The sequence below is a fragment of the Notamacropus eugenii genome, chromosome 1 (genome assembly GCF_028372415.1).
Source record: "Notamacropus eugenii isolate mMacEug1 chromosome 1, mMacEug1.pri_v2, whole genome shotgun sequence".
Lineage (NCBI taxonomy): Eukaryota > Metazoa > Chordata > Mammalia > Diprotodontia > Macropodidae > Notamacropus > Notamacropus eugenii.
In genome coordinates this window covers 213029553-213056355 of record NC_092872.1, presented here as the reverse complement: position 1 = coordinate 213056355, position 26803 = coordinate 213029553, and the positions used below count along the sequence as shown (strand labels likewise).

General features: G+C 37.4%; 1 protein-coding gene across 1 annotated transcript; it reads right to left on the bottom strand.

Annotated features, from left to right (window-relative positions):
• DNTT (DNA nucleotidylexotransferase) lies at window positions 1-25609 on the bottom strand. The gene is made up of 11 exons (XM_072639194.1): window positions 25407-25609; window positions 19444-19618; window positions 16883-17017; window positions 14792-14962; window positions 13312-13383; window positions 11200-11323; window positions 8897-9029; window positions 8633-8741; window positions 4905-5168; window positions 1470-1553; window positions 1-966 (listed from the first exon to the last, which is right to left on the bottom strand). Exons 1-11 carry the CDS (start codon window positions 25607-25609, stop codon window positions 880-882), a joined length of 1557 nt encoding a protein of 518 aa, XP_072495295.1. The 3' UTR covers window positions 1-879.
• Between the last annotated feature and the right edge of the window lie 1194 nt (window positions 25610-26803).

Genomic DNA, 26803 nt, shown 5'->3' with positions numbered 1-26803 from the left:
TTTTATTTAACGTAAGGGTTCTTCACCTGGGATTCTTGGACATTAAAAAAAAATTTTTTTTAATAATTGCATTTCAGTGTAATTGATCTACCAAATACCTCCTGGAATCAGTCAAGTCTGAGTTCATACAATTCAGTCAATGTTGTAACCTCTAGCCTAGAGTAGGAACTTGATTAGAAAACATTGCGCATTTAAAAGTTTATGTGCTGTTTATTTACATTGGAACAGCATGGAGCAGAGGATAAAATGTTGGCCTCAAATCAGAAAGATGTGAGTTCAAATCTTACATCTGATGGTCCTTAAGAATGTAACCAAGGGGAAATCATTTAGTTGCTTTGAACCTCAGTTTCCCCAACTATCAAATGGACATGATAATTTTCATATTGCCTACATCACAGAATAATTGTATGGCTCAAGTGAGATAATCTATAATGCGTGTAAAGAGCTTTGCAAATTTCAGAGGAATGTATAATTACCAGTTCTTATCATTGTAAAAGATAAAGGTTACATTACAATGTATTTTTCTACTACGTTTTTATTGTGCATTTTGATTTCACCAGTTTTGGGGTTAAATAGGCTTTTATAAGCTGACCTGAGAATCAGTGCAGCATGCACTATGTAGAGAATGTATCCTGAGAGCAAAATGACTGATTTACATATGAACTTTTGAAACTCAATCTGTTCAAAAGTTTGGACCTGCTGGACATTGCATGGGGAAAAATCCTTACCAGAAACAATAGATTTTTCAGCTACATTTACCGGTTTCTATGCTTTCCTTCAGCATCTACTACCATAGGACAAAGACAGCAGAATTATTGAGCCACATTTTATGATGCAGAAATAGATCAAGTCACAGCGAGATATTCACACATTTTTGTTCTAGGCATTTCTTTCCCATGGTTCAATGTACTCCAATCCCAGGTGCGCAAAAATTTCTTCTTCACTTTTGGCTTCGAGAAAAATCCTCTGAAAACCATAAAATAACAAGAAGTGAAATTCCAGTACTCTAAAATATGGTACACTCTTACTGGGCAACTCTATGCTGGCATAGTGGATAGAGTATTTGCAGAAAAGGCATCATCGTGTAAAAGAATCATGGATTGTTGAATTTCTTAGAATCTAGAATTTATTTAAAAAAACATAATTCACACATCCCTTCTGGGTGAAATTATGAAAGTGAGGATTGCTTTTCTCTTTTAGATGTCATCTAATTTGATATCAATCCACAAGGAAATGCCAAGGACATCTTCAGGTTAATAATTAGGATGTTTTGTAGAAACAGAAATTTTTGCCCCATAAATAATTGGCACTGGCAAGCTGTATGAGAAATCAGTAACTTAGAAATAATATGCATATATATAGATAGTTATAAACACACATATGTATATACACTTGTATAAACAGATAGTCAAAATATATAACCTCAGAGATTATGAAGAACATTATTCACTTCAAAGGACAAACCCTACCTTAGTCTTATCATACAGAGCATGATTATCCAGCATCATCTTCTTCTCGTGGGTAGCATACCTCCGCAAGTCTCTTTCAAATTGCTGTGAATTATATATAAGATATAAATTCAAATCATATTCATAATGTCTTCATTACTTAATTATTAATGTTTTGGGATACCCAATGAAGAATAGAAATAGATTCTACTGTAAATTTGGTAAAGAGAAGTTTCAACCATATACTTGCAGAATCTTTTTTCAGTTGGACAGGTGCTGTAGCCAAGAAGACACATTTTTAATTCCCCTTCCATAGGGCTCGTGCTTTAATATTTCATTGTGTCATTATCTCCCTGTTGTGATTATTCCCTGCAATGGTCCAGATTGCAACCTATCCTGTGCAGTTCATAGTCTCGTAAATATGCAAAGACTGAGATCTTCTTTTCTCCCAAATAAACGTCATTGATTTAACTGTCAATTAAATTTATCGGCTCTCTATCTCCTTCCTGGTTTCTCTTCTCTGTACAGACTCTGTACAGACTCTCTGGGTTATCAGTGCCATTCCTAAAAAGTAGCACCCAGAGCTGAACACAGTGAGTCTAGGTATGGGCTGTCTGAATCTGAATGCAGTGGAACAATCATTCCACAAACTTCTCTCATTCTGCAAACTATGCCTTTCTTAATGTAGTCCATGAGGGCATCAGCTTTTTTTGCCTACTGCATCTCACTCCTGACTCATTCTAACCTTATATGTTGTTGTTGTTCGGTTGTTTTCAGCTAAGTCTGACTCTCTGTGACCACATTTGGGGTTTTCTTGTCAAAGATAATGGAGTGGTTTGCCATTTCCTTCTCCAGTTCATTTTACAGAGGAGGAAACTAAGATGAACAGGATTAAGTGATTTGCCTAGGGTCACACAGCTAGTAAGTGTCTCAGGACAGATCTGAACTCAGAAAGATGAGTTTTCCTGACTCCAGGCCTGACACTCTATCCTCTGCACCACCTAACTGCCCTGAGTTTATATACTGTCCACTAAAATTTGTAGACCTTCCCCAAATAAATTGTATTCTAGTTGTCTCCCTCTTCCTGTACTTTGGAAGGATTGCAGCATCTTGGATAGAGTAGTGCTCTTGGAATCAAGAAAACTTTGGTTCAAATACTATCTCAAACTCTCTGTATGAGGCTGGACAAGTCATTTAACCTCTCAGGAATGTGACTGAAACCAGAATAAAATGCAATTGGGAAGTATTTAATAAAATAAATAAAAATACAGTAAAACATAGGTAATGTTAATATGTGGTTTTCTAAGTCAATATGAGATGCAGGGATGTACAGCTCTTTAGTGGCCCCCATTGCTTTCTGACACCACTAATGTAGATATAGATGTAGGAATTAGTATTTCTCTCTATTAAGTTTCATTTTCCTTGATTTGGCTCTTTTTTTCTAACTTGCCCCTGTCCGGATCCTGGTCTACCCACTCTCCCTTTGTGACCTCTATAAGTTTGTTAAGCATGCCATTTATGCCTTAACCCAAGGTGTTGATTTAAAATGCTAAATAAAAATTCTTAACATTAAAAAAATATGGGAGAGGGCACACAGTTTGTGACCCAGAGTCAGCATGAGTCAATAGTGTGATACAGTATCCAATAAAAACACAAAAAAGCAGTGTGATCTTAGACTGCATCAGTACAAACATAGTGTCCAGACCCAGGGAGGTGATAATCCCTTTGGACTCACCAGAACCACAGGAATTCTCTGTCCTGATGATATCAGTGTTCTAAGGAGGTGCTTTGAAATCAGCATGGCAGCTTCTAGCCCTAGCTTAGCCATACCTGAGACCTTGGTCTCAGTTCTGTCATCCATAAAATGACAGAGTTGACCCAGATCACCTTTGAGGCCCTATCTAGGTCTAGAGCCATGTAAAAGTCCATGAAAATGAAGACTGTGGGGCAGCCTGTATAGGATTTTAAGACGTTTGAATATATTACTCAGTTGATTCTTACAATGACGTTGTAAGATTGAATGCTATAGGTATTAGCACACCGATTTTACAGATGAGGAAACTGAAGACCAGAGGATTAGGTAACCTTTCCAGGATCACACAAGTAGCAAGCACCTCAGGAAGTCTTAATTCCTGGGTTCCAGGTCAATTCAGTACGATACCTCAGGGCTTGAGAAAAGGTTAACTCTCTAAATAGTGGCTCCCCTGTAGCCACACGGAGTGATGAGGTCAGGAGTATGAGGCCAGCAAAGTAGAGTCCCAGGGAATAAAATCTCTGACAATCATAGAAATGAAAAGTATTTTCTAATGTGTAGCAAAATCTGTATTTTCTAATTTTCTAATCTGTAGCAGAAAAGAAAAGAAAGGAAGAAAGAAAAAGGGAAAAAGGTACAGCCATGAAACAGAAAGACAGGGAGGTAGAGAAGAGGATGTAGCATTTGGGGCAAATTTTGTTCAGTGAGGAAACCTCACAGAAGCCCAGATGGAGTGAGGGAAGTACCAATGAGGCAAAGGTGACAAAAGATGCGTCTATGTTAAATGGGGTTGGAGAAAGATTTGTTGCTGTTGCTCAGTTGTGTCCAACTCTTCATGACCCCATGGACCTAGCACACCAATACTATCTATGGGGTTTTCTTGGCAAAGATACTGGAGTAGTTTGCTGTTTCCTATTAATTCAGTGGATTAAGGTAAACAGAGGTTAAGGGACACAGGGTCACACATTTCTCAGTTGGGGAATGACTTTTATTCTTTTATCCCACTAGGGTTTATGGTGACACCTGGGGTTCTAGTGTCTGCACTGCCACTAAGGAGCTGTGTGACCCTTGGCAAGTCAGTTTACTTCTTTGGGTCTCAGCTTCAGTATTTGTAAAATAAGGTACAGGATTAGAAGATGATTCTTTGATTTACGATCTTTAATTTCCCTTCAAGTCCCAACATTCTGAGTTGTGTTGGAAGGATGAGGGCAAGACAAGTTAAGTGACTGACCCAGGGTTTCATACTAGTCAGCTAGACTCAGGTTTCTTGACCTTGGTCCAGTGTTATTCCTATGACTAGAAAAAGTAATAATTCCTTACATTTGTAGTGTGCTCTTCAGTTTTCAAAGGGTTTGCACATCTATTAGCCCCTTTGATCTTCACAGGGTGTCTCTGTGAAATATGAAGGTTTACTTCCATTTAAAAGATGAATAAATTGTGGCTCAGAGAGCTTCAGTGACTTGCCAATGGTCACACATCTAGTAAGGGGTAGAGCTAGGACTAGTCCAAGAGGCCATCCATGTCATTGCACTGTCCCTCTTGCTTACGTCTTGCTTAAGATTGAAAAGAATCCTATTTAGAAGGGTTTTCTCCCCAAATCTTCATTTCTCTGTGCCTAACTGGAAACTACCAAAATCTTGAAAAGATTAAAGATGAATTTGTAGTTAAAACATAGTGTCTCTGTAAGCTCCTGAAGCACTTACCCTTGAGCCTGACCAGCCCAGCAGAGCATACGCATAGCGATCATAGGGACACACCACCAGATCCACACGGATGGCCTTCCACTTTTTTGCTTCCAGAACATTAGACCCTGCAGGTATTTCCCATTTGCTCCTATCTCCCCTCTGATGGTATAATTTTAGGATCAGAAAGCATTTCTGAAAATGATCTAAAGCATCAATCTTCCTGCTTGGCAGTTTGAAGTCTTCGAATGTTGACGCTATGAGGTCATAGTACAAAAGTAACCCCTAAAAACAAAAGGTAAAAGAGCTTCATTATTTTTTCCAAAGTAAATGGGAAAACCATACATTTCACACTGGAATTACTTGGAAGAAACCTAAAAGACTTAAAAAAATCTTTTAAGTGCTATTCATTTAGGTACCATGAATCCCTCTTCCATCCCCAGGAAAGAGGAAGGAAGTGGTCACTGTCTTTTTCCCACTTTGCACAGAAGGAAATGAGAAAATAAATGCTCAACCAAAACCACAGAGATTGCATGTAAATGTAGGGCTAGCAGACCTACATTGTCTCAGCTACCAGACAATGCACTTTTCTCCTTTTTCTTTTTTCCCCACTTCACAGTACTTTATTTTTTCCAATTACATGTAAAGATGGTTTTCAACATTCACTTTTACAAGATTTTGAGCTCCATTTTTTTTTCTCCCTCTTTCCACTCTCCCCTCCACATGACAGCATACAATCAGATATAGGTTATTTATGTACAACCATATTAAATATATTGCCACATTAGTCATGTTGTGAAAGAAGAATCAGAACAAAAGGGAAAAACCATGAGAAAATAAAAAGGAAAGAGACAACAGTATGCTTCAATCTGCATTCAGACTCCATAGTTCTTTGTCTATGGACAGCGTTTTCCATCATGATTCCCTTGGTATTATCTTAGAGCCTTGCATTACTAAGAAGAGCTGTCTATCAAAGTTGGTCATCACACAAAGTTGCTGTTACTGTATACAGTGTTCTCCTGGTTCTGTTCACTTCACTCAGCATCAGTTCATGTAAGTCTTTCCAGATTTTTCTGAAGTCTTCCTGCTCACCATTTGTTATGGAACAGTAGTATTCCATTATATTCATATACCACAACTTATCTAGTCATTCCCCAATTGATGGGCATACCCTCTTGGCCGTCACAATTCTTGGCCACCACAAAAAGAGCTGCTATGTGTATATATATATATATATTTGTACAATACAGACCTAGTAGTGCTATTGTTGAATCAAAAGGTATGCACCATTTTATAGCCTTTGGGCATAGGTTCAAATTGCTCTCCAGAATGGTTGGATCAGCTCACACCTCCACCAACAATGCATTAGTGTTCCAATTTTCCCACATTTTTTCCAACCTTTATCCTTTTCCTTTTTTTTTCATATTAGCCCTATAATAATTAGCACTCTAAAGGTGGTACTTTAGAGTTGTTTTAATTTGAATTTCTCTAATCAATAGTGATTTGGAACATTTTTTCATATGATTATAGGTGGCTTTAATTTCTTCATCTGAAAACTACCTGTTTATATCCTTTGACCATTTATCAAATAGGGGAATGACTTTTATTCTTATAAATTTGACTCATTTCTCTCTATATTTTGGAGATGAGGCTTTATCAGAGACCCTGGCTATAAAATTTGTTTCCCAGCTTTCTGCTTCCCTTCTAATCTCATTTGTGCAAAACCTTTTTAAATTAATGTAAGCAAAATTATTCATTTTGCATGTCATAATGTTCTCTCTCTTGTTTTGTCATAAATTATTCCCTTCTCCATAGACTTGACAGGTAAACTATTCCTTGTTTTCCTAATTTGCTTATAGTATCACCCTATATGTCTAAACCATGTACCCATTTTTGACCTTATCTTAGGATATGGTGTAAATGTTGGTCTATGCCTAGTTTCTGCCATACTATTTTCCAGTTTTCTCAGCAGTTTTTGTCAGATAGTGAATTCTTATCCAAGAAGCTAGAGTCTTTGGGTTTATTAAACAGTAGATCACTATAAACATTGGCTACTGTGTCTTGTGTACTTAATCTATGCCACTGATCCACCTCTCTATTTCTTAACCAGTACCAGACAGTTTTGATGATAGCTGCTCTGTAATACAATTTCAGATCCAGGTTAGCTAGGCCACCTTCCCTTGCATTTCTTTTCATTAATTCCCTAGATATTCTGGACCTTTTGATCTTCCAGATGAATTTTGTTTTGTTTTATTTTTTAGTGCTATGAAATAATTTTTTGTAGTTTGATTGGTTTGGCGCTGAATAAGTAAATTAATTTAGGTAGAATTGTCATTTTTATTATATTAGCTTGGCCTACCCATGAACAACTGCTGTTTTCCCAATTATTTAGATCTGACTTTTTTGTGTGTGAAGTGTTTTATAATTGTGTTTGTATAGTTTCTGGATTTGTCTTGGCAGGTTGACTCCAAAATATTTTATATCATCTGGAATTATTTTAAATGGAATTTCTCTTTCTATCTCTTACTGCTGAGCTTTGTTAGTAATATATGGATATGCCAATGATTTATGTGTATTTATTTTATATCCTGCAACCTTGCTAAAATTGTTGATTATTTCAAGTAGTTTTTTAGTTGATTCTCTAGGATTCTCTAAGTATACCATCATATCATCTGCAAAGAGTGATAGCTTTATTTTTTCATTGCCTACTCAAATTCTTTCAATTTCTTTTTCTTCTCTTATTGCTAAGGCTAACATTTCTAGTAAATATTGAATAATAGTGGTAATAATGGACATCTTTGTTTCACCCCTGATCTTACTGGGAAGTATCTAGCTTATCCTCATTACATATAATGCTTGCTAATAGTTCTAGATAAATGCTACTTATCATTTTAAGGAAAACTCCATTTATACCTATGTTCTCTAGTGTTTTTAATAGGAATGGGTGCTGTATTTGTCAAAAGCATTTTCTGCATTTTTTTTTCTTAAAAAAAAGTTTGAAAATCATATAACTCCAGACTTGAAGTGGACATTGGAGGTCAACTAGTTCAATCCACTAGCTGATTCAGAATAATAGCTTACTTTTTCAAGGTTTTATTGTTTCTAAAGTGCTTTAGCAGTCAATAAATCAATGAGTATTTATTAAAAGCCTACTACATGCTAGTTAGTGTGGTAGGTGCTAGAGAAATAAAGACAAAAAATGTTCCTCTTCACGAGGGATTATTCTACTGGGGGAAACAACTTGTACACATATATTTATTCAGAATAATAGGTGAAAATCAATAAAAGTGAGTTAAATATAAGATAATTAGGGAAGAAGGGAATTAGCAGTTGATAGAAAGACCAGATCAGAAAAACTTGAATGTAGAAGTTGATGCTTGAGTTGCATCTTGAAGGAACTGATGCATTTTATGGGTTGGAGGTAAGGAAAGAGTACATTTTGGGTATTGGGTAAAAGCATGGATGGGGATGAAAGATGGAGCATCATGTGGGGAACACAGAGAAAGTTGGGTTGCTTGAAATGTATAGTGCAGGAAAGGGAGGAATGGATAATGGAAGCTGGAAAGATTGGGAAGAGCCAAGAAGCTGGAATAATATGAATCAATACATCCTCTTTCCCCCAATTACTCTTTCAAATAGATCTAGAAAATGCTTCAGGTAGAATCCTGAAAGGGGAATCCAAGAGAAAGTTACATTGAGGCATTTTTCCAGCATAAGTTGGCATTTCCATATTTAGCTTAATGATTTACCTGTTTTTCCCATAAGTTAGTAACTTTCTGTAAAAGCTGGTCTTCTTGTTCTTTTTCTGCTCCTGGGCTAGTTATCAAAAAATCTACATCATGCCCAGACTCCTTTCCTCTAAGAAAGTAATGAAAAACACAGTGAGAGGGCTTAATTCCACAGGATGCTATGGTATTGTCAAGAGCATATATTTTTAATTTGCCAGAAGGTCTTGGGGATGGGTGGATCTAGGGCAACAGTTAGTGAAATGTTGAACTAAACTGTAACTTTACCTTCGGAACCCTCCAGTCGTGGTGACTAAAGCATCAGGCAAAAAGGTCCAGACAGCTTCTTTAACTAGAAAGCTCACTGCATCTGCTTCTGCTTTGGACACACAGCTAATGAGGTCATCATAGTAGCGGAACCCTGAAAAACAATTTGACACATCAATTGAAAAAAATGCTACAGACGGTGTGTGAAATATCCCAGTGTAGGCTGGAAGTGAACTGTGCATTCCTGTAACTCTCCTGGATGACAAAAATAGTATTGAGAGTGATCATTTCTAGTCAATCAGATATTACCCCCTTAACATTTAAAAACAAGTTTAAACCATTTACTGATGAGCTGTTGTTTGCTTGTACATTGTCTTTCTTGATGCCTCAAGGTTGCTCCATTAACATTCTTGCATCTTATGATACAACTTTGAATATGATGTGGGTGGGAGGGATTTTTTAAAAAGTTCCTGTGCAGGTTGTGTGGTTGTGAGACACAAACCCTTCACAGTCTCCGAAGAATTGAAAATTAATATCACACAGAGGGCAGAATCACAGAATATACACAAAAGGAATGCCCACTATAGCTAACAATGGAGAGACAATGGGCAGGGGCGCAGTGGATAGGAGGAGGTTGAAACATACAAACACCAAAGAAGAACTTCAAAGAACAGAAGTAAAAGATATTATAGGGCAATATATGATGGGCTGGTCATGTGGCAAGAGATAGGGATGGTGAATGGGCAGCCAGAGGTACTACTGGTATTATCATGATGTCAGAAACAAGTTGGGTGCATCTCCAGGAGTGAGTTATGAGGATGTGGCAGATATGGATGGGTGGTGAGTTCCATCATTGGAGGGAACTCCTGAATTGATGAGATCAGTCAGTCAACAAACATTTATTAAGCACCACTGGACTAAGCATAGTAGATGCAAAGAAAGGGAGAAGACAATTCCTACCTTCAAGGAGCTGTGATCAATCCAATGGATCAGAGATCTATTTCAGTATGTTTGTAGACTAGGGATAATATTCATGTTTTTGAGATACGATGCTTTTCTGAGATTTTTTTTGGTTATTTTTAAGTTATTTCTTTATGTACATATTGAAAAAATGATTTAAAAAAAAAAAAGATTCTACAGCCTGACTGTGACTGTCAAACTATAGAAGACCTTAAAATAGAAAAAAGATTTGCATTTTTTTTCCCTCTATACCTTATATAATGAGGACCTATTCCAAGTCTTTGGGTGGGGAAGTGATGCGACCACAGTCATGTTTTTGTTTGGTGGCACGCAGGCTGGTTTCACAGAGAACAAAATGTCAAAAGGACAAGGACATTTTTACTTGTTTAAAAGTATTGCTTTATTTTTAACTTTTTTTTAATTTGAGTTTCAAATTCTCTCCCTATCTCCCACCCCTTCCCTCCCCATTGAGAAGGCAAGCAATATGATATTAATTCTACATTTAAGATTGTGCAAAATATATTTCCACAAGCACACAAACTATTGAAAGTATGAATTCCTAAGGGGCTGGTTCTAGGTAGCAATAGTGGGGGTGAAAAGGAAGAGAGAGAGATGCAAATGATTATGAAAGGAGTGTTGATTAACTATGGAGAACTCGAGGAAAGGAAGAACCAGAGACTTCAAACTTTCCAGCCAATTTGGCTGGGAAAATTGTGGCTCTGTTTGCAAAATTATGAAAGGAAGTGGAGCTGGTTGTATGGCGAATTTTGTATGCATTGAGGTTGAGGTAGCCACGGGCCTGCAGGCATCTGAAAGCATAGAATTGAAACTTGGGAATAAGGTTCATGTTAGAGACAGAGAATGGGGCCATTATATTGGTGTCTTTCCCTCAGTGCCTACTGAGAGAAAACATAGTATGAGAAATTAGAGTATTGAACCTGGAGTTAGGTTCAGATTCCACCTCTGACACATATTAGCTCTATGATCTGAGGCAGGTCACTTAACCTCTCTGAGACTCATGTCACCTCTAAAAATGAATGGGTTGGACTGACTTAAATCTATGCTCTTATGACCTCTTTTATCTCCATCCAAACTTTCTGTTACTGACTTCCTTTGTTCAAAAAGGTTGCTTGAATCCAGTTGTTCTTCCAGGTGGTCCCAGAGCACAACAGCAGGTTGGCGAGGGGCACAGCCTCTTCCCACCCTAGACCTAGGTAGCCATCAAAAAGGGGGAAGGAAGGACCCATCAGATCTAGACAGCTCACATGGTTCTCTCTGAGACTTTCGGTCTCCCTTTCTTCCTCTCACTTCCAGCAATGGCCTCCACTTATTAGAGCCACAGTCCCTTATAGACACTCCTTTACCTGCTTCCTGCATTTTGGTAAATTTCAGGCTTTTGTCAGATCGAATTTTACTCAATGTCCTGAAGCCCATCCGGTACCACTTCTCAGCCGTCTTTAAGCCCACTCCAAACACAGATGTAAACAGCTAAAACAAACAGAAAGACATGAGTCACAAGGAGCTGTAAAGATTTGTGGACATAATAAGATAATATTTTCAAGCATCCAAAACCTAACTTAGAGTCAGGAGCTCTGGGTTCAAATGTTGGCTCTACCATTTTACCTCCTGTATGATCTTAGACAAGTCACTTCATTTCCCTGTGATTCAGGTCCCTCATCTGTAAAATGACAGGGTTGGAATGGAGAGGGAGGCTGGTAAGAAGCATTTATTAACCTTTTACTGTGGTGCTAGGCATTGTGCTAGAAGCTGGGAACTTCAGTATAAGCAAAAAGGTCCTAGAGGAGCTTCCATTCTGATGTGGAAAGACAACACATAAAAGGGAGATGAGAAGCATGGTCAGAGAATGGTAGTAAAATTTGGAGATTCAGAAGCAGAAGGAGTGGATTGAAGGATGGCCCCTAGGCCCCTCCTCAGAATGGGAGCATTAGAACTCGCTCACCAATGGGAGAATGGGACCCAAATGCAAAGGAACACTCCAGGGGAGAAGGCAACTCAAGTGAAGAATCAGGAGAGAGAGGAAGGGAATGAAGGTTGGTCAGGACCCTGCCCCAAATGGAGGCCTCTGAGGTCCCTCGCAGCTCTAAAATCCATGTCTTGGTGATCCTGTCCCTTCTGTCCAGGATTTGTCTAAGCATACCTGCCTCTTTAGAACATAAATCTCTTTCCATGATTATTTTATTGATTGGGTTTTTATCCTAGCACATTTTGCTGTTAGTCATTTTTAAGTCATTTTAAGTCATGACCCTATTTGGGATTTTCCTGCAAAGATGCTTGAGCGGTTTGCCATTTTCTTCTCCAGCTCATCCTATAGATGAGAAATTAAGGGAAATGGTGTTAAAGGACTTGACCAGGATCACACAGCTAGTGTGTTTGAGGCTGGATTTGAACTCAGATCCTCCTGATTCCCAGTCCAGCACTCTAGGTGCCACCTAGCTGCCTTAGTTGTATTTCAAAGTAATTTCTACGTCTAGGATCTGTGAACTTGTTTTAAAAAATAAGTATTTTGATACCTGCATTTCAGCCTAATTGTTTTGGTTTGTTTTTTGGTAATCCTATGTATTTTATATAGCTAGGTAACACAACGGATAGAGCACTGAACCTAGAGTCAGGAAGACCTAAGTTCAAATACAGCCTCAGACACCTACCAACTGTGTGACCCTGGGCAAGTCACTTAACCTCCATTCATCTCAGCTTTCTCATCTGTAAAATGGGGATAATAATAATGATAATATCTACCTCCTAGAGTTGTTGTGAGGATCAAATGAAATAATGATTGTACAGGGCTTTGCACAGTGCCAGATACATAGTAAGTACTTTATAAACACTAGTTGTTGTTATTTCAACATAATTGGTTTTCCTTATAATCCTATGTATTTTATTTTATGCATTTTTTATGCAGCTAGGACACAATGGATTGAGCATTGAACCTGGAGTCAGTAAGACCTGAGTTCAAATATAACTTTAAATACCTACTAGTTGTGTGACCTTGATCAAGTCACTTAACTTCTGTTTGGCTCCATTTCCTTATCTATATAATGAAGACACTAATAGCACTTACCTGCCAGGGTCGTTATAAGGATAAAATGAGACAATATTTATAAAGCTCTTTGCTAACCTTAAAGTACCATGTAAACGTTAGCTATTATAAAAAATATTTTTTGAACAATGGGTCTATAGGCATCACCAGGCTGACAAAAGGGCCCATTGAACACCAAAAGAAAGTTAATAACCTTTAATCTAGTCTAAATCCGTTATTTTAAAGCAGGGAAAACAGATCTAGACAGGTGGAGTGAGCTGTCTGTGGCTACAGAGCTAGTCTGGGGTAGAGTAAGTGAGCCATGAGTGAGCCAGTGAAGGGAGAGTGAGTGGAAGCCTCTGTGTCCTCCCCATTCACCTCACATTATGCCATCTCTAAACTCTTACGCAGTTGCAGGAAGAATAAAGTGAAAACTTACTTTGAAAGCCTGGTAGCGCTCATCATTTAGCACAGCTTGAACTTCCAAACATTCTCCATCTTCAATGATTTCCTGCATGGAACAGTTAAAATCTTTTGTCAGAATTCATTTAGTTATGCAATTAACAATCTCAGAAGCCTCTGGTTTGACGACTTGGAAGTTTTAATTTAATGATCGAGTTTTGATACTTGGAGGATCTGCGATTACATTGGCATCCATGCTCAACCTCCACCACACACATATTCACAATTTGAAACTGAGGAAATTGATATTGCCAGGGATTTTTCATGAACACCCTGAAAATCTTCATAAGACTTTCTCCATTCTCTCCCCATACCCAAGGGATACTAATACAGTACTTCTTTCTAAATTTTTTTTTAAATTCTGAGCTTAACAAATTCCAAATGTAGAAGTAAGAAAAAGAGGATTATACATGGAAATGGGAATTCCCATTATACGAGCTGGGGACATGAACTCCAAACTTCCACTTAAGGAGAGTTCAGCTCAGATATCTTCTCATCTCTCACCTGGCTTCCATACCTTGGGATTCCTCTGACTTCTCTACTCTCCCCCTTTCTTTTCCCCCTCCCTCCACTGGGTACCCTCTCTTCCTCTCCCCACCCCCTAGTTTTTCGCTTCTTTTGTGCAATGCATTCCCCCATTAGATTATAAGTTCCTTGAGGGCAGAGACTGCCTTCTTTCATATTTGTATCTCTATCACTTAACACAGTGCTTGGTACATTGGGTGTTTAATAAATATTGACAATATTTATTTAACATCAATTAATTATGTATTTAATATTTAATTTATTTTAATATTACTTAAGATTTAATGTGTTGATAATAAATATTAACTGACTGAGTAGTCAACTTTTGTGACCAGAACCAGGAAGTACTAGAAGTTTTTGGTATGTACTTATTTTAATGACAAAAATTACTGCTCCTTCTACATATATTTATAGAATGGTGGGTTCTGAACTACTAATTACAACCAGGAAAAGAAACTTATCTATACTTATCTATTTCAGTATGGAGAAGTGTCTCAAAAGAATTCATTATTACCATTTTAGAACTATAAGAAACCTGGGATCAACTAGGCTCATAGTTCTAGAGGCAGAAGGGATGTTAAAGGTCCCTAAATTCACCCCTTAATTTTATTGATGAGGAAAAGTAGAAACAGAGAAAAAAGGTGATTTGCTGAATTCATTTAGCTAGTCAATGGCAGATGGAAGACAAGACCCAGGATCTTCTATTCTTTTCCTATAACATATCACTCCTTCTCATTTTGTCTCCCAGTAAGTTCGCCCCTCACCAGTTCATCCTGGCCATGGAAACAGAATCTTAAGATTCTCCCATGTATACATATACATACACAATCACACACACACATGTGCACACATAACACACTTATCATACATGATAGACAAGTCAACTAAATGTACATATCAAACATCATGAATAAAAGTCATTTCTGTGTTACCTCCATGATACCTTTAACTTCATCTCCAATCCACGGCAGTCCTTCTGTGTCTTTCATGCTGACGATAGCAAATGGAAGACATTTCAGCACAGAGGTGGCTCTCAAGAATGTCAGGCAAGGGCCATGACTTTCTTTAAATTCATAGTTTTTTGCCAGTATCTCAAAAGCATCCTAAAAAGTAAATCCAGATTTGCAAATATGCTGAAGCATTTCATGTCACCAAGAAAGTCAACATTCAAGAGCTAAAAAATAATTGTTAACATTTATATCCGGCTTTAAGGTTCTCAGGTGCTTTACACTGCTTCTTTTATTTGATCTTTACAACAGTCCTGTGAGGCAGGCACAATTATAATTCCAATTTTGCACATGGGAAAATGGAGATCAATAATAATATTAGCTGCTTTAAGATCTCCAAAGCACTTTATATATGTTCTCTCATTTGTTCCTCACAACCCTGTGAAGTAGGTGCTACTACTATAGAAGATGGGGAAAAGGAGATTGGTAATAGTAGTAACAGTAGTAGTAGTAGTAGTAGCAGTAGCAGCAGCAGCAGCAGTAGCAGTAGTAGTGGAGGAGGAGAAAGAAAAGGAGGAGGAAAATTAATAACTAGAGGATGGAGCTCTGGACTTGGGGTCAGGAAGACAAGTTCAGTTCTGGTCTCAGACACCTACTAATTGTGTAACTGGGAAAGTCACTTAATCTCTCTTTACCTCTATTTTCTTACTGTAAAATGGGGTTAATAGAAGCACTTCCCTTTCAGGGTTATTGTGAGGATCAAATGAGATAATCTATGTAAAACACAGTGCTTAGTACATAATAGGCCTTATGTAAATGCTTATTCCCTTCTCTTGCCTAATAATAACAAACAATAATAGAATTTATATAGCACCTTAAGGTTGACAAAGTACTACAAGCATGTTATTTTATATTTATCACCCCTATTTTACAGATGAGGAAACTGAGACTGAGACTGAGTTAATTACTTAGGGTCACATAGCTTGTGTTTGAGGCAGATCTTCCTGATCTTCCTGAATCCATGTCCAACATTCTATCCAATGAGCTACCTAGTGGTCTCAAAGGTCGGTACTCTATTTTCTACACCAGAGGCAACACCTCCATTTGGAAAGAAGACTGCAAGTATCTATCAACTGGTGCTTCTCAAAGACTCATCTGATTTCCTAGAGTAGAAAGTCAGAGTAGGTAAATACCCCAACTCTGATGTGAGGAGGTTAATTTACTGAGGAAATTAGTAAACAGCTGTCAGTATACCGTTGTGACTACAGAGCGACTATAATATGTAATTATTAATGGGTTGGGTGGCACAGTCATCAGGAAGACCTGAGTTAAGACCATACTTACTTGTATGATCCTGTGCAAATCATTTAACCTGTCTGCCTTAGTTTCCTCATCTGTAAAAGGAGGATAATAATAGCCCCTACTTCCCATAACATGTCCCATGTGAGGACAAAAGTGCTTTGTAAACCTTAAAGTCCCATATAAATGCTAACTATTATTATTACTATAATCAGTTCTATCAGCTTAGGGAACTTGCTCACCAGTGCAAGACTGCAATCTATTTGTGACTTAGTAGATAAGTCTTGGAGAGTTGCTTGAAGTGTATAGAGAGGTTAAAGAACTTATTTGAGATCATGTGACTAGCAATGGTCAGAGTCAAGTTCTGAAGCCAAGACTTCCCAGTTCCAAGTCCAGGTCTAGTCAGTCAATAAGTCAGTCAACAAGTTTTTATTGAGTGCTTACTATGTGCCAAATACTATACTGAATGCTGACTGGTACTCATTCCCACATTTATATTAGCATTATACAGCACCAATCACAGAAAGTTCTTAATTATCTGATCAATACTGTGGATAGTTCCCAAGGCGATTATCCAAACACTAGTTTTACAGTCTTTCTTTCCTACTTGAGGAAAGGGAACCTGCTAAAACATACCAGAAGGAGGACCAATGAGAATGTGGTATGCCCAAGATGCCCTAGAAAATCTATAATCTGGTTAACTTGCTTGTGGATAAATGGAAATTGATTATAATGTGTTTGTTTTCTATAGATTTTGCTTCATATTAACTACTTTACCGTAAATCTTTGGTTATGGTTGTTTAAAGTTGTCCGTCTTTGGCAAGCATACTGGGAGATGGCTTTCATTGCAGGTGGTAAAGTCTTCAAGGTGTCTACATTTAGGTCTGGCTTAGCTGAATCAACCCTGCTCTCCTATGCAAGAAAGTAGAAAATGTTTCAATTTTTTTTTAGAACCCACAGTAATTTTAGCAGAAAACATTTAATCAAAATGGTGCCAAGTTTGTAGGTGTTCAGAAGAAATATGCTTTAATTTAATATTTTCAATTTAATGTAAGTATATTTTAAATTGTAGAATCTTAGAGCCAGAGGGACCTTGGTGATCATCTAATCTAACTCCCTGTTATCCTGGACTGGGAGGCAGGACAATAAACCTGTGGTAGCAAGAAGGCAGAAGACGCTGCCTTAATGAACATATTCGTTTTTCTTCTCTGAGGTTGTTTGGAAGTGGTAGATAAAAGCAAGAAGCCTTACAACCCCTGGGCTGGGGCTCCCAGGTTGGCCTATCACACAGTAATGGCATAGCAATATATACAAGGGGAGGTGAAAGAGAGATGACAGAAGAGAGAAGGTGGGGAGGGAGATGGGAGCATGAAGCTCTAGGGGTTTGGTATGTTGGATGTGGAGACCTAGGTACAAATCCCCCCACAGATACTCTCTCTGAACGAGTCACTTAATTTTTCTGAGCCTAGATTTCCTGAGGGAGTTAAACTCAATGACCTTTAGTCCTATATCTGATACTATAACATCCATTCTGGGATATTCCCAACTTGCACTCACATACCTGGAATGGGTTTTCCAGAGAATCACTTTTACCTCAGCTTTGAGAGGCCCAGTCCTAAAACTATAACCCATGAGCCCCCAGTGGTGTGCTTCCTATTAATAGTCAACCAGTAAACACAAATAGCTCTTAGGAGAGGCATTTACTAAAATGGTATAGAGGAACAGCTGCTGTAGAGCCTTTCCCTAAAAATCCTGGAGTGTATTCTCCAACAAACACATAATATCCATCATAAGAATGGATAAAAATTTCCAGAACAATGGTAGAGAATCATACTGTAGAAAACACATATGGCCAAGGCAATTCATAACACCTATGCCATAAAGCCTTGACATTCTTTCTCTTCTTGTAGAGTCCTCAGGAAACTCAGCTCTCAATTGCCAGGGCTATATCTCCCCTGCTTCCTTTTCCATCTCTCTTTTCTGTTGCCATGCGTCATACTACTTCAAGCTTCCTTCTATCCTTGAGTGACTGCGTCTCTCTATATCCATGTGTCTTCCTCAATTTTGCCTAGAACTCTGTTGAATATATTCTCCAGCTGGATTCAGTTTCTCCTTCTAAGTAATTATTTCCATTGATAAACACTATGATAAATGGGGATGGAGAAGAAAGAAAATCTTTTTTTTTTCCCCTGCCTTTCCATGCTACCCCATCACCAAGAAGTGAAGAGCTGGGTTCTAACTCAATTGCTGACTCTCTCTTCAACTTCCTAGACTTCCAAACTCACTGATAGTTTCCAGGGTTTGTACATTTAAAGTACTTCAATGGGACAGTATATTTTTCAATCGAACAAAAATAAATTTATTAAAACTCTACTATATTCCAGATACTGTGCTAAATACTACAGTGCAAAAAGTACAAACATTGAAACAATCTCTACTTGAAAAGTGCTTCCATTCTAATGAAGAAGACAAGGTGTGCATATAAGTGTGCATATAAATATAAGCAGTATAAATATAAAGGGAATAAATACAAATACATATGAAGTAGTTAAATACAAACTACTTTGGAAGGTAGGGCACTAGCATTTGGGGATCAAGAAAGGTTTCATATAGAAGATAGTGCTTGAACTATGTCTTAAAGGAATAAAGGGGCTCAATCAAGTGGATCTAAGAATGGGATATGAATTCTAGACATGTAGTACAGTCAGAGTCATGGATAAGGGAGATAAGGTGACTAAGGTGATCATTGTTTGCCATTCCTCCATAATGGCTCATTTATAGGACTTGTTCACCCTTTATAAAAGGATCACCTGATGTAGCCAAATTTTGAATTAAACACCTGTTGTTGGTTAGATCCTGGACTTTCAAGGACCAAATTCTTTACAGTCTTCTGAATGTGAGAGGTTGGGCTAGATTATCTCTACCGTACACAATGATGAGTACAGTCCTAGCAAAGAGTTTGTATGTCTGTAGTCAGAGCTCAGCTAAGTAAGAAAAAGGCTCATTGGGGCTACTAGGAGGCACAATGGCTAGAGACCCCAGAGTCAGGAAGATCTGAGTTCAAATCCAGCCTCAGACACTTGATACTTACTAGTTGTGTGACCCTGGGCAAGTCACTTAACTCTGATTATCTCACAAAAAAAATAAGAAAAGTGCTCATGACCAGAGGCAATGGTCATCAGGCAGTGAAGATTTTCACTATAGCAGGATAGCATTCTGAGTTGGAGTATGCAGACCATTAAAATCATAGGTCTTGGGAAATATCAAAGTGAGAAGGAACTTATTTCTCATTTGCAGAAATTATTCTTGTCAGTGAAAACTATTTCTATCTAACTTACCACAAGCTGATATTTTCCTTTCGTTTCCACTGGTTTTCCAGCTTTCATGCATTCAATCAGCCAAGAGACATCAAGGAGCTCAAACGGTGCTGTCTTTTCCATTTCATGTTCCTTGAGCCAAGCCAGGACATCTGAACCAGAATTGTTTTCTGCTACAATGTGAGTCACTGAATTGCTGCGGGATAGATGACAAAGGAGTGAAGCGTGATGCTGTTGTCTTCTAATTAGCAAGGACTCCCACTTATTGTGCCATTAAGGGAAAAGCATAATGCTTCTGAGTGTAGACTTTTCATTTCTTGGAGAAGAGCTGTATGCACTAGATGCTACCATGAAATATACGGGGTCCCAAAGCCGTATACAGGGATTATTTACTAAAGAGGTCCTGTATCATAGAGGTAGAATAGAAGAAAATGTACTTGAGAGTACTAAAAATCACAATCTTTTTATATCTTCTATAAACAATAACTTCATTATTGCCACTTGTAGATATGAAATCCTTATCCAGTGATCAATGAACAGATACAATACTAAAGGAATGATATCAGTTTGACAGTTCTGCTATAATGAAACCAGACATTTCAGCTAAATGATTCAGATGACTCAGTAATTCTCATGAGAGGGGTAAAAAAATGCATTGATAAAATTTGGTTTTTTTGCATGAATCCAAAGATATTTCATGGTTATTCTTGACCATGCAAATAAACATCTACAAAAAGATATATGTGAAAAGAATTAGCTTATTAACTTAGGAATCAACTTCTTTTGCAGAGAATGAAGAAGTAAAAGTAGAGGAATTCTATTAAGGACTCAACAAGACTCTCTAAATTAAATCAACATATATTCCAATATTTGGCAACATCAAAGCTAACATGAGGGCATAAGGGAATGTGTTAGAAAACATGGTTCCAGAGTAAGAATTGGGAGAGAGAGAAAAAAAGGCTTATAGACTATCACATAGAGCATGAATCTTTGAAATGAGATGAGGAAGCCATGGGACATGATCAACACAAAGTAACTCATCATAAATTAAACCAACCGTACTTTAACAAATAGGAAATTAATACTGATGTGGGAACCACTTTCTTTTTTCTTAGTTATTTCTACATTTTTTTCAACCACATGTAAAAAATGTTTAACATTTATTTTTAAAATTTTTGAGTTCCAAATTCTGTCCCTTCTTCCTTTCCTCATCCTTGAGAAGGCAATTTAATATAGATTATACATTGCATTCATGCAAAACATATTTCAAATTATCCTTTTCATGAAAGAAAACAGATAAAAACTGCAAAAAAATAACATTTTTTAAAAAGTATGCTTCCATCTCTATTCAGACTCCATCAGTTCTGAAACTGGGTAGCATTAAGTCTTTCAGAATTATCTTGGATCATTGTATTTCTGAGAATAGCTAAATCATTCACATCTGATCATTACATAATATTGCTTTTACTGTGTACAGTGTTCTCCCGGTTCTGCTCACTTCACTTTGCATCATTTCTTATAAGTCTTCCCAATTATCCTACTCATCATTTTTTTATAGCACAATAGTATTCCAGTGCAATTGGTCAGCTATTCCCCAATTGATGATTATTCCCTCAATTTCCAATTCTTTGTTACAAAAAAAAAAGCTTCTATAAATATTTTTGTACATATAGTTCCTTTCTACCTCACTCCTTTTTAAAAATGTCTTTGGAATACAAATCTAGTAGTGGTATTGCTAGATCAAAGGGTATGCACAGTTTTATAACCCTTTGGGCATGTGGGAACCATTTTCAAATCAACTCTCTATGTATAAATTATGAACTTGTTAGAAGAAAGATCAAAGTCTATACTAAATTAGAAGAAAGAGTATACAAATGAGAAGATGTGGTGGTAATTGAGAATACTCCAGGCAACCTATTTTTAAAGGCCTTTGACACCAAACAATGGGAAATATACAATAAGAGATATCAGCCCAGATTCTCATCATTCCTAGAGAAGTTCAAATTAAATCAATCTCCACAGGAAAAAAAAAGCCTAGAAAAAGCCTAGAACCAACAAATCAAAGAGACTTGGCAGCCAATGGTACTATTGGCCAATAATATAATCTCATTTATAAAATCTTCCAGAGAAAGGTGATAAAATATTGTGAGTAGTAATGCCTCATAAAACATAAAAAAAGCAATAGGTTAATCATGGAAAGAAAGATAATTTTATGGAAAGTTAGGCAAAAGTCCAAGACTTAATATTATCCCAAAAGCATTTGAAGAAGAAACAAAAGTAGGAAAATGACAAAAAATGGAAAAATACTGTCAAAGTTTCTACAACATTCTCTTTTATTTATAAATGAGAGATAATGAAATTTTATAGTAATGAAAACTGAGTCCCAAAGAAGTAACTTGCCCAAGGTTCTATAGCTAATAAGTGGCAGTCAGGATTTGAACTCAGTCCCATACATTAAGGGTATAAGCATACCCTTAATCTTAGCTCTGCCACTTAGGACCTATATGACAAGGACGTCATTTCTCTTCTCACTGAGTCATATTTTCCTCATCTATAAAATAAGAACTCTGGACTAAATGATCTCTAACATCCCTTTCCATTCTTAAATCTTCAATCCACCAAATGAACAATCTTACTTTTAAGCAGCATAAGACCTACTCCTGCCAATCCTGATTAGACTATGGTGCCACTTTTGCAAAAGAAAATTCAGTTTGAGAACTGTGACTTTTGTTTCCGGTAGTTGATATACATTTATTTTTTACTTTTATATAAAAGACATATTAGATGTACTTGTTCTACTGTTTAAGTCTGGGAACTTTGCCATCATCAAATGCACAGCCGCAGTTGACTTGCCACTGTACGTCAGCTTCCTCTCTTGCGTGTGCAGCTGGGCTGGGTTCTCAGCATACACACACACACACACACACACACACACATACACACACACACACACATACACACACACACACATACACTTTCTCCCTCCAGGCAAAGTTGCATCATGAAAAGCTTGTTCTGAGTCAGCGAGTTATAGATTCACTCTAAACAAGGGCTCCATTGCCAAAGAAGTTGAGTCTTTATATTTAATTTCTCAGGAGGTTTAGAGATCGTAGGAAGAATATTTTCATGTGTCTATACACTTTAAAAAAAAACACCCCAATAGTTTGGAATAAAAGGCAGGTAATTTGTTTGTTTTTAAATTTCTGATGTACTCATAAGGAATAAGCCTGGCACAATGGATAGAGTGCTAGAAATGGAGCTAGGAAAACCTGGGTTTGACTTCCACTTCCAACAGTTATAGCTGTGTAATCCTGGACAAATCAGTTACTTGCTAAGAGTTTGCTAAAGTTTTTCACCTTCAAATTAGGCTAATAATAGCACCCACCTCAAAGTATTGTAAAGATCAAATGACATTGTGTGTGTGTGCATACATATGATGTTTGCAAGACTTAAATCATGATATAAGTGTCAACTTTCATTATTCAATAACATTTAAAAATTATTCTCTATTGCCTATAATACTGCAAGATATGGTTGATATTTTGGTTGGATGTTTTTTGTTGTTGTTGTTGTTATTCAATTGCTTTTTTCTCTCTTTGAGAAAAAAAAACACCAAACTTTGTTACTAGGGAGGGTTCATAGTTCACTGAGTAGGAAAGAGAAAGGGATCTATTTGGAAATATACATGACATAAAAATAGATCATAAAAAAAAACAAAAGCAATTTTAAAAACTTCTTTCTGTCTTTTCGGTATTGCTTTGCCTCCCTCCCTCCCTTCCTCCCTCTCTCTTTCTGTGTTTCTCTCTGTCTCTATCTCTCTCTGTCTCATAGAAAGTCATTAGATTTTAGTCCTAGAAAGGATCTTAGAAATCACCTAGTCTGGCTGCCTCATTTGACTGAGGCAATTGTAATATAAAATCCCAGAGGACATCCTCCCCTCCCCTCCCTTCCCTCCCCTCCTTCCCCTCCCTTCCTTTCCCTTCCCCTCGGAAAAGTAAATGACTAACCCCAAGTTGCCATGGCTGTTCAATTCAGTATTTTGAGACCAAAATCAAGAACTGCTTGATCTTACAGAAATCAAATTGAAGTTAATGGTGAAATCATTTTCCTGTAACTATTTTAAGCAGGAGTAGATTCTATCCAAACTGACGGAAAGGACCCTTGATCTGTAGTAATACAAAAAAACCCAAAAACCAACCCCTCCACATACAATATAATAATTGACAATAGATAAATAGGAATCAAATGTTTTACACTAATTTTTAAAAGACCAAATTGGGGTTTTCTTAAAAGAGAGAAAAAGAAAATGTTCAATTTGCCTCCTTACAAAATTAAAGGCATGGATAATAACATGTAACAACAAACATCTATTTAAAATTACTTCAGTTGCACATCTTAATGAGTAAGGAGAGAAAGGGTAAAGGAGGAAAGGCAAAGAAGGTGTAAAGAAGATAAACAGGGGAGAAGAAAAGAAGAGAGACCATGAGAGGCAAAGGAAAATGAGAAAGAAAAAGACAAAAGGGGATTCAAAAGCCTCTCAGGTGAATGTTTCAGTAGATGACACATTCTTCCTATCTTGTACTTTTCACTTTGCTGAAGGACATTAGAGCAAATTACTATCACTTATCATAAAAATATTTATTATCTTCTCAATAATTTAGGACAGGCTTGTATTCACTGGGGAATTTTTTTTATTTATTTTTCCTCTCAAACCTTTTTTAAGTGACAGATTTCCCAGAAAATTCCAAAGTGTCTATGTGTGTAAATGCATTAGAGCATGTGTTTATTTGTGTGTGTGTGTGTGTGTGTGTGTGTGTGTGTGAAATAATGATTTGGGTTCCATACCTATAAAGTAAGTTTGGAACACATTTTATCAATACCTTTGTTATTCAAAATCTTTCAGGTTGCCTTCTCTTTGTTCATCTCACATATCCCAAAGTTCATATTTGTAATCAGGATTTATTTCTGCATTTGGATCCTTTATCACCAATACCCATCCCCCTGCCCCTCTCCCCATTAAACTGAGCTTTTTGGTCTAGTTGTATATTAATAGACATAATATATGCCAGAAAGCCCTTAGTGACTAATTTGGAGGTATATCTATCTACCTGCTGAAAATAATTGCCAGTTATCCTGCCTTCCCAGGCTCTGATTTCAGCACATTTGAGAGTGCAATCCATTACGCCTGTGTTTAGTGAGGCCTGAGTAAGGAAACATAGGTTCTCATTCTCAATCTGCCACTTTCTGGTTATGTAGCCTTGACCAAGTCCCAACCCCTCTCCAAGTTCTTAGCTTTCTCCTTTATTAAGTGTCCCTTTCAGCAAATGCATCCTGTGGTCCCCATGGATTCGAGGGCACTATCATTCCCCTGAGGATTCCCTACAAGGGTCACCCTCCAGAGAAACCTTCTCCTGACCACACTTAATGGCCTACCCCCACTAGAGGCAGTGTGTAGGCAGACTAGATGCACCTGTCAGTCCTCCCAGCATCTGCCAATAAAGCTGCACTCACATACAGGAGCCCAGGTGAAAGAAAAACAGGAAGACCAGGCTTCTGCGTTAAAGTAGTCGAACCCCTTTGGTCTGAGTGGGGGAAAATGCAGAGAAATTGATGGGTTTGTATCAATGATAAAGTTAAGCACTGAAAAATGCCACTACTTTCTCCACAAACCAATCACTGTTTAGCTCGTACCCTTTCCCCGCTCTTCACTGGCATGAAAAGCTAAAGAACTCTTTTTTACTGCCTTTCAGAGCAAACTTAACTTTTCTTGATTTGTTTATCATGTATCTTAGAAAAGTTAATGATTTCCTTGAATGATAGTTATTTAGAGCTTGAATTTTAGCCCAGAATATGTCTGTGTATGTCTGTAACCCACTGATAGGATCAGGAGAAGCTTGATTAATAAGGAGACCTTTAAATAAATTGGGTTTCTTTTTTTTTTAAGCCAATCACAGTTTTCAAAAATAAAATAAGTAATATCCTACCTTAATTCGTTTTCAACCCTGAAGCCTTTCTTTCGAGCCAGATCCATCAGGAATGTTCTCCTGGTTGCCCCCATTTTCTTCTCCAAAATGAAAAGGACTAATTCATGAAATTTAATTTCATAAACTGTGGAGGGAATAAGAGCATTCATCTTTTTTGATCTTTTCTTCCCATGGTCTGATTCTGTGGTCCTGATCCTATGCATGGTGGGAGCTGTGGCTTCTGGCTGTAAACCCCAACTCGAATCTCCAACCGTGAACAGAGAATGCTAAGTCTTTCTGGTTACCAGGAACTTTGATGTCATCTTACTGCCTTCCTTCTGAAGGCAGAAACAAAGTCCTGGTAGGCTCTATTTTCAACTAGCATTAGTTGAATGAATGAATAAATGAATGGATGCATTCCTACTGAAAAAGAAGTGAGGAATGTTTCACCCTTCATTTCATAATAGTCTTCTCTCTACCCTATCCAGTCAGACATCCTTTACAAGAAAGAATTTTTTTTTAAAAAAAGGAAAAGAATTAGTCCATCAAAACTATTCGATACATTGACCAAGTCTGACATCATATACAATATTCCATACCCATAGTCTCCCACTGTGGGACTATGAGAATTACGGAATTTTCACGTAACTTACAAGTTCTTTTTTTGAGCATAATTATTATAAAAGCATTTGAGAATTTCATCTTGCAATTGAATTCCAATAGCCCCATATTTATTAAGAATCTATTATGTAAAAGTTTCTGAGTGTATACAAACAAAAGCCACAGCAGTCCCTGCCCTCAAGTTGCTTATACTTCCTGAGGCATTGATAAATATATTCAAGGTAACTTGGGGAGAAAACACTAACAATTGGTGAGATCAGGAAAGGTTTTAGAGTAGTACTTTGGAGCAGAAAGGTTTGGAATAGAGTAGAGTAGTGGCAGACAGATTGTGACTAGAAAGAAATTAGGAATTTCATGAGGAAGAAATATATTCTCGGCATGAGAGAAAGTCTATTCAAAGCCACAAAGGTGAGAGGTGAAATAATGAGTTTGGGAGATGACTTGTTCAGTCCAGTGTAGAACATAGTGTGTGAAAGGGAATAGTAATAAGTCTGGAGAGGCAGGTGAGAGCTTATCAAGGGTGGGGAACTTAAAGCCTTGAGGCCATGTGGCCCTCTAGGTCCTCAAGTATGGCCCAAAAGTTTGGATTCAGTCAAAAGACATGATAATTGGGTCATAGAATCAGCCTATCATCTGCAAACTCAGTGGCATTGGGATTAATTTATTCTTTCCCCTCATAGATGCCATTTTTCCATTCTTAAAGCACTTTCTTTGCAAAGTACAAGTCTGTCATGTCCATTTTGTAGTTGTGGAAACTAAGACTCAACTGATTTGTCCAAGGACACATGACTATTAAG

Coding starts and splice junctions, on each gene's coding strand:
- DNTT (XM_072639194.1), bottom strand. CDS start 25,609: ATGCATAGGATCAGGACCACAGAATCAGACCATGGGAAGAAAAGATCA. Junction 19,619..25,406: donor AGGGTTGAAAACGAATTAAG/GTAGGATATTAC, acceptor TCTATCCCGCAG/CAATTCAGTGACTCACATTG. Junction 1,554..4,904: donor TGGGCTGGTCAGGCTCAAGG/GTAAGTGCTTCA, acceptor TATAATTCACAG/CAATTTGAAAGAGACTTGCG.